This window comes from Saccopteryx leptura, chromosome 3, assembly GCF_036850995.1.
Source record: "Saccopteryx leptura isolate mSacLep1 chromosome 3, mSacLep1_pri_phased_curated, whole genome shotgun sequence".
Classification (NCBI taxonomy): Eukaryota; Metazoa; Chordata; class Mammalia; order Chiroptera; family Emballonuridae; genus Saccopteryx; species Saccopteryx leptura.
This window is the reverse complement of record NC_089505.1, coordinates 310,547,859-310,556,604: the sequence shown is the minus strand read 5'-3', so window position 1 is coordinate 310,556,604 and position 8,746 is coordinate 310,547,859. Positions and strand designations below refer to the sequence as shown.

The following is an 8,746-nucleotide window of genomic DNA, read 5'->3' as shown; positions in this document are numbered from 1 at the left end:
TACAGTTTTCAGCCACATACATTAATAAAATAAGTTGAATATTTCTCAAACATAAGCTTAAATGATTGTCCAACAATACTGCATTGCTAGAATAGATCAAATGACCTCATCAAAATTGTTTAAAAAGGTGTCAAACTTATCCATATTAAATTTCAAAATTTAACTGTGAAAAGCTCTCTAGCTAACCATCTGTTGATCGAGTTCTTCCTAAACATAATCTAATTTCTTTCAAACAGAAACTCTTGCATTGAGTAATTGAGTCCAAATATTTGGTTTAATAGATCTGCACTTTAATTAATCAAATAAAATTAATCTTTCATCTGAACTGGTGTTTACATTTGTCTGTTTGATCTACAATGTTTTTGAAGGATATTCATAATATTTTGTATGTTATAAAAAAGCATAGCTACTTTTATTTATATTTCAAACAGCTGGCCTGAGTATATAATTATAGATAAAGAATGTTCTTAATTGGGATGTCCTCTTTAAGTTTTATCTTATTGATAAAAGGGAGCAAAGTTTGCAAAACTACTCACACTCCATAAACATTTTAATTCACAAAAGTGTTAGACGTTCAAAATTCTAATATGTGCATTGAGTTTTTGGAAAATCTGTTTAGTTTCAGGTGGTATTTCAGTCTCAGAAAGCCTTGGTAAGTCATCCTGAAAACTGAGATGAAAAGAATGTTAAATGAAGTAAAGGGTTATTACAAAAATGGGGCAGACTATTTACTAATGTTGACTAGTCAAGTTCCATGAGGAACTAGGGGAATTTGTTACAACATACCATCATTTCACATTGGTCTCCTTTCTAATATATGTGGTAAGCATCACCCACAGAAATTAGGAAGAGAACTGCTTTTACTAAAAATTTTTTATTGGTTGATTTTTTAGAGAGGGAAGAAGGGAGAGAGAAAGAGACACAGAGAGACTGAGATAGGAATACAGATCTGTTCCTGTATGTGCCTTGACCAGGGACCAGCAATCTCTGCACTTGGGGATGATGCACTAAGCAACTGAGCTAACTAGCCAGGCTGAAAATACTCACCTTTGAAAGAGATATCTGTTGGTGGATTGAATTTATAAAGTTAAGAATATCTTTCAGATAAAATGACTGGTTCAAGTACTGATTTGAAAAGTAACCTGTAATTTAACTCATACTGTAAAATTATGCATTTATGATAAATTAAAGAATAATATTTATCATTAATCCCTATAATAATAGCTATATTTGAACTTATGAAAACTGTGCAGATATAACATACACTCTTATTTACAAATTACTAGCTTCCAGGATTGGGTCTGACAACTTTTAATGCTCATGAATTTCCACTTCATATTTTTTTAATTGTAATCGATTTATCACTGAAATCATTTTTAAGGCGTAAAAGAAGGTCGTATTTGAATATTTCATATTCAACATTTCAGAATTGTCGCCATCCACCTCGATATTCTCCTCTTTGCCAGGAGATGGCGCTGTGGGTTTTAAATCTCAGAGCTAAAATCCCAAAGCAGAAGTCAATCCTTTTCAGTTTTTTTCCCTTTATTCGTGGCCAGCAGACAAGCTCAAAAAGTGTTCAACAATTTTTCTTTAAAAAAATGTTTTTTGGTAAAGATAATATTCGAAGGAACAAACAAGTGTAACAGAAATTAGAATATCAGACCCTAGTGAGTGCAATTGAATGCAGGAGAACATCCTAGTTAATTCTTCAAAACTCTTTTCACTTGCTTTCCTCTGTCCCCATCTGCATATCCCACATTGCTCTCTGGGGTCTCGTCTGTGCTGCGCAGGCAACTAGTTTTTCCGCTCACCTTAAAATTTCCCATAATGCGAAAGACCCCACGGGCTCTAAGTGAGCCCTTATCGGGGGGACCCACCTGCGCGCTCGCGTGGGAACCCCAGTCGCACTGGAAAAGCTGCTTCTAGAGGTTGAGAGTCTATCTTCGAAGTCTGTTCAAATTTAAGCTAACTTGTCGTCAAATAGTCCTGAGGATCCCCCTCTTTTATTTAAAAGAGATAAAGAAGAAAAGAATTATCTCCCTGAAAGAACTTTCCATCAACAGGTTTCCACTTTTCTACGGTCGAAGTCCTTAGAATTGCCAACACTTCAAAGCAGTTTTGAGGCTGGGGCCCTTGGCGTTCCGTTCCAGCTCCCTAGGCCCCTGCGCGCTCGCTGCCTCCCGCCTCACGAGCCCCGCCTGTCCCCAAGACACACGTGGACCGACAGTATTTCGCTGCAGTGAGTTTTGTAGGACCTGGAGAATTGCGTAAGAAAATTCTGATTACAAAATGACACCGAATGGCACGACTTCAAGAGCTGGTCGGGCTTTAACTGCTCCGCCATCGAGTTGATCCTACATTCCCAAACCCCGCGGGGGCGCAGGATCGTGAACCTGAGCTGTGCAGGCTTCAAGCTGAGCTAAGTGCCACCCGACAGCACCGGGCGAGCGAGGTGCGGGGCAGGCATGCAACTTCAAGGTCAGCACGCCCAGCACCCGTCTGAAAAGCCGCCAAAGACTGTGCGCGCCCGGAGCGCAGCGGGGCGCACCCTGCTTCCACGCGGCGGGGGCGGGCTCCGGGCTGCCTTCTCCCCGCCGCCCCCGGGAGGCAGTCCCACTGGGCTCTCCCGGGTCCCAGCCAGATGCCATCTTCCAGGTTGGACTTCTCGGCGGCCGGGAAGCGCCTCCCGGAGAGGGGTCCCATTGCTCTCAGAGAATCTGCTTTCCAGAGCAGCTCCCAAGCGACAGTTCGTGTCATTTTACCAAACTTTGCTTTTACTTTTTAGAATGTTCTCAGATATATTGAAACACACACACACACACACACACACACACACACTCGCACACACGGGCAGTCCTCCCTTTCAGAAAACACACAGATACCCAAATCCCAGTGTTCCGGGTTCTCCTAACATTTTAATCTAGAGAAGTAATAAACTTGTTTATCGGGGCTATAGAAATAACAAAGTGGGACTCCAGGCTTTGCTCTTGAAAAGTAGATTAGATTTTGTTCCGTTCTGATTTTACTTAGGATCCTATTTCAAATTTCAAGCAAAGATTAATAAAGATGATCACTAAGAAATTTAAGTATGACTTTAAAAATTAGTTCAGTCTGAAGTTCAATACCCTCTAACTTCACTGTGGTGCTGCTTTTAGAACCCTTTCAAAACCGTAGGTATTTTTCCTCCTGGTGTAACAAAACTGTATTCATCTTTATACAATATGCTCTGGCGTCTGTGAATTTGGTGTACAACACTTGGCAGAGAAGGCTCCCTGTGCTGATGTCAGTGGGCCAGGGGGCATTTCGGCGCGAACCAGCCCAGCCCAACACCCAGGCGCTCGGCTGGCCGTGGCTGGACCGCGCCCACCCCTCCCCCTCCGCCCCCTGGTCCCGCCTGCCGAGTGGCCTGAGCTCCCCCACCCCGCCCCCGTCCTGCCGCGTGCGAAGGAAACAGTCCTTGCATTTTCTGTCCCCCAACTGCTTCGGTAACTCACAGTGACCTCTGAAAATTCACAGAGGACTTCACTTCCACTGGTTCATTCTCTGGGGTCATTTGTGAGTCCGGAGTTTTCCCCGCGGGGTAATTCCTACCCTTTTTAGACAGGGAACCAGAATGTGTTTATTTTGGCTATTCCTCTGCTACTTTTCCAACTTGCTGGTTATATCGGGAGCCCAGGCCCTTTTCCCGCTTCTTGGCTGAATAAAGTTCAAGTGCACACACACATTTCCCACTCTCCTGTGGCTCTAAGCCTTAGAGTCTAAGGCGAAGGGCAGTAAGTGAGCAGCTGACAGCCCTCCGCTAACCGAAACCGGGCGGCGGGGTCCCACTCACGTGAGGAGAGAGCCTAGGCCGTGACTTAGGGCTGGCGACGATTAAACCAGGTAACGAGACACCGGGCAGATGTGTTTTCATTGCCCTGTAAGATAAATGCCGTGTTAAGTGCCTGACAACTTCCCAGAAGCAATCAGCAAAAGTTTACGAGTGCATAAACCTCAAAGACCATTCCCCGACGGTTGTTATAAGGCCCACATTTAGAGCTTCTATAAATTTTCCGGCACTTTCCCAAAGCTAAATTTCCAGTATCTAATAAGAGGCCGCCTCCTCCGGGGAGACCTGGGGGATCTTCTTGAACCTCTAAGGAAAGAGGTTTGGGGCTCGGAGTGAAATAAAGTAGGACAAAAGTTTGTTCCAGAAGTGTGGGTGGCTGGGGGGTGTGGGGGTGACAGGAGGACGTGGGGATGGGGTCGCGAAAAGGCCATGAGGTGCTCTTTGGTGCTGAGTAATCTGAGAGCGGCCAAGGACCAGGATCTGGACAGGTCCCAGGTCTAAGCCGGGGCAGGAGGCGTCTTGTCAGCTTTCTGTGGTCAGCCATGCAGGCACGCCGGCCCTGCAGGGCACAGCGCAGCCCGAGCTCCCACCCGGCCCGGGAGTGCTAGATCCTTCGCCGCCCTTCCAGTGCCTACCCTCTGGCCGGCAGGAGTCCAGGTGTCCAGCAGAAAGTGCCAGCCCACTGGAAGGACAGGCTGGAGGAGGAAGCGAATCAGACATCCAGGACGTCTGAGTGTCTCCATGCCTCCCAAAGCCACCACGGTGGCAGCCTCGAGGACTTGCAGTAAGTTAGTATCAGGCTCACTAGAGTCACCTACATGCTTATAGAGAACCTTTGTTTACTATCCCAGAAAAAGAAAGCTGCTAATTGAAAAACAATAATGGGGAGAGGGAGAGGTTAACAGCTGCGAGCGCCCGAGGGAAGGTGGGAAGAAAGCGGTGAGCGTGGGCTTTGGGGTCCCTAGGGAGACCCGTGGGGGGCGGGGGGGGGGCGCTCAAGCCTTCCAGAGCCGCGGGCCTGGAAAGTTCTCTCAGCCCGCGTGCTCTCTGTCAATCTTTGGGTTCCAGTAAATCCTAAAGCTCGAAGGTAACCGACGACTGCTAAGTATTTCTGTCCCCGGTAGACTGCATCTCGGGCAATTAACTTTGGAAACATAGCGCTGGGCCACTATTCAGCCTTTCCAGGTGACAATGCAGACGCTTCTGCGTTGCCCCTCATCCTTCCTTTATGAAATAAGGCTCCCAACTGTTCTGATATTACCATTCAAAAACAGGTTCTGTGGCGAACCTCATTTGTGAATCTATTACAGAGATTAATAGATTATTTCTCCTTTTTTCAACTAATTCTCAGTTGGGAAATTTAACCATATGGTAAGGAGAGAATTAGAATTTCATCACATTAGAGCAAAATGTAATGAAAAGAGTCCAACACCTGGGGCCAACTCAGAAAGCCACAATTAAAAGGTTTTTAATGAAACCAGAGAAACCAAAAATTTCATAGCCTTCAGTAATTCTGCCACATAAGAAAGATTTATTGGAGGTGTTGGGAAATATTGTTTTTACTTATGTCAGAAGGATGAACACCAGCCGCTAAATACCATGTGCTCCCAGACACGCAGCTCGGGAGCTGGAGGACGGCGTGTGCCACTTCCCCTGCGGAGAGGAGCACTGTCTTCACAGAGTTCCCTTCACCAGCTCTCCCAGAACCGCCAGGCAGGTCCAGCTGCCCCCGAACGGCTTCCTAGTCGTGGCAGTTACGTTTCCGGGCAAATCAATATGCACAAATGCCCTACTTGGTGTGGGAGAGGATTTGACTCCTGGTGAAGGAAATTATTCTGAAACCACGGGATTTTAATCTAGAGGAAAGTTTGAGAAATCAGTTCCTCCTTCCTGTTTAGGAAATCGCGTGCTTCAGAGTCATCATCATTGTAGTAGTTATTTAGTAACTGCTGCAAAGATCCCCCCCCCCTCCTCCTTTTAATCTAATGGGCTGCATAATCAATTTGCTCTTCATTTTTCTTCTTTTTATCTCCCCCAATCCGGGTTGGAAACGGGCGGGGGATGGGGTGGAAATAAGGCAGTATGTTCAAGGAGGACGATTGCTTTGCTGTCTCACTAGCTGGGAATCTAGGGTGAATTCTGAGCAAGTCAACGGGGACACCAGTCCCTCTACCCCCCAAAGTCCCATCTCCAAATCCAGACCACTGTCATCCTATGAGCATGGGAGGAGTATAATTCTCGCCCGTAAGGGTAATTTAGCACAAGATGAGACAGCAGTGGCGAGGGAAGGGCAGTGGGGGTGGGAGTGGGGGACAGTGGGAGGGGGCATCGGCTTTCCATGGGACTCCCAGGCTTCGCCGCCGATCTACAATTTGCTGAAGAAGCAAAGAACATCCTCGGCTCTAAGTAGGGCTTTTAGTGTGCTCATTGATGAGTGAAAGTCGCCACACATGTCAAGCTAAAGGCAGTTGTTGGGTTACTAACAGGACCCAGCGCCTTGCAAACATATGCGCTATGCTGTGTATACAGATGGCAGGCAGAATAACGGAGCAGGCGCCTTTTATAAAGCTCTAGCTGCTGCCTGTCTTCAGACCTGGGAAATGAAACTATTCAGACTCGCGGCCAGATAGCGCCTGCGATTGTTTGTTACCGTTTTAATCCTATTAATTAAAACGTTAACCTGATTGGGTAGAAAGCGCTGTCCCAACAGGCGAGTCTTCTTCATAATAACCTACTCAGAGATAATGATGTAAAAGACTCCCCCGTCTGTGGCGGCGGCTGGTTGATGGGTCCGGAAATCTCTTGAAGGTGAATCCAAGCAAGATAAACGGTGCGGAGAGGAGGCGCGGGGCTGGGCTCAAAGCAGCGGCGGCGGCGGCGGCGGCGGCGGCTCCACTCCCTCCGCGCCCACCCTCCCACCATGCGGGGCCGCGGCCCATGGTGAGCCCCAGCAGCCAGCACCATCGGCTGGAGACGAAGAAGAAGAAGAAGAGGAGGCGGCGAGCGCGGGGGAAGGCGAAAAAGAAAAAGAAGGGGAGAGGGCTGCCAACAGCACCGGGACCCACGCGCGCACTAGCCCCGGAGCCCGGCTCGGGAGCGTCTTCGGCGCCTCCTGACTCCCGAGCCGCGGCGGCGGCGGCCGGCGCGGCGGGCCCGGGCTACGCGCCGGCGCCGGACCATGGAGCGCGGGCTGCACCTCGGAGCGGCCGCCGCGGGCGAAGACGACCTCTTCCTGCACAAGAGCCTGAGCACCTCTACGGCCAAGCGCTTGGAGGCGTCTTTCCGCTCCACGCCCCCGGGCATGGACCTGTCCCTGGCGCCGCCGCCTCGGGAGCGCCCGGCGTCCTCCTCCCCGTCGCCCCTGGGCTGCTTCGAGCCGGCTGATCCCGAGGGGGCAGGGCTGCTGCTGCCGCCGCCTGGGGGAGGCGGCGGCGGCGGCGGCGGGGTGGGCGTCCCCGGGCTGCTGGTGGGCTCTGCCGGTGTTGGGGGTGACCCTAGACTGAGCAGCCTGCCGGCTGGGGCCGCACTGTGCCTCAAATACGGCGAGAGCGCGAGCCGGGGCTCGGTGGCCGAGAGCAGCGGTGGCGAGCAGAGCCCCGACGACGACAGCGACGGCCGCTGCGAGCTGGTGCTGCGGGCCGGAGGCGCCGACCCGGGGGCCTCCCCGGGCGCGGGAGGCGGAGGAGCCAAGGCGGCGGAGGGCTGCTCCAACGCCCACGTCCACGGCGGCGCCAGCGCCCCCCCGGGCGCCCCCGGCGGCGGTAGCGGCGGGGGTAGCAGCAGCGCTGGCGGCGGCGGCGGCAGCAGCAGCAAGAAATCCAAAGAGCAAAAGGCGCTGCGGCTCAACATCAACGCCCGGGAGCGCCGGCGGATGCACGACCTGAACGACGCGCTGGATGAGCTGCGCGCGGTGATCCCCTACGCGCACAGCCCCTCGGTGCGCAAGCTTTCCAAGATCGCCACGCTGCTGCTCGCCAAGAACTACATCCTTATGCAGGCTCAGGCCCTGGAGGAGATGCGGCGCCTTGTCGCCTACCTCAACCAGGGCCAGGCCATCTCGGCTGCCTCGCTACCCAGCTCCGCAGCGGCGGCCGCCGCCGCCGCTGCTCTGCACCCGGCGCTGGGCGCCTACGAGCAGGCTACCGGCTACCCGTTCAGCGCCGGACTGCCCCCGGCCGCCTCCTGCCCGGAGAAGTGTGCCCTGTTCAACAGCGTCTCCTCCAGCCTCTGCAAACAGTGCACGGAGAAGCCTTAACCCCCCTCCCCCGGGGAAACACAGGACCGACCCAAAAGCTAGAGGGAAGGGAAAAGCTGCCCCCACCGCCTTTATTTTGGTCCTCTGGTAGTTGTGAAACACTTGCAGAGCAAACAAAGGAGAAGCGAGAACTGGGGAGTCGTGTCAGAGACAATTGGGACGTTAGCCTTGACATTCCCAGAATCTCGGTCTTTGGGGTGGGGAGGAAAGGAGGAGGGAGGTGGAGTTGGGCTGAAGTGTGGATGTCTTTTTTTCTCAGATAAGTGGCAACTTTGGTGGCAGCCTAGACCTCCAGGAAGCAGAGTTTTCCTTTAAAGTTAAAAATAAGTTGAGAAGTAGTCACTTGGTTATAAAGCGTGGAGAGTATTAAATGGCAAAATACTAATCCTACTAATAATTGTGAATTTGGCTAGTCCTGAGGGGGAGAGGAGGAGTCCGGGGTTGGGTGGCTTGTGGGACGGAATATTCATTCAGACAAATCAGAAAGGGGACTTGAAAATAAATTTTCATTCTGAGCCAGGAGAAAAACTTGAAAGGTAGATTTATTTAAGTGAAGATAAAAAATAATAATAACACGAAAGAGACACGTTACTATGAAAGACTTGTATTTTTTATTGTCTCTGAACTTTAATCCTGTGAAACTGCTCAAAAGTTTTGGCAAG

At 50.6% G+C, this 8,746-nt stretch overlaps 1 protein-coding gene across 1 annotated transcript in view; it reads left to right on the top strand.

Annotated features, from left to right (window-relative positions):
- The first annotated feature begins 6,863 nt into the window (after positions 1–6,863).
- The window catches only part of BHLHE22 (basic helix-loop-helix family member e22), a 2,688-nt gene continuing 805 nt past the window's right edge, over positions 6,864–8,746 (top strand). Inside the window, exon 1 of the mRNA XM_066378970.1 lies at positions 6,864–8,746. This exon is cut by the window's right edge and continues 805 nt beyond it. Within this exon, the coding sequence (XP_066235067.1) occupies positions 7,008–8,084 (1,077 nt within the window). The 5' untranslated portion in view covers positions 6,864–7,007 and the 3' untranslated portion in view covers positions 8,085–8,746.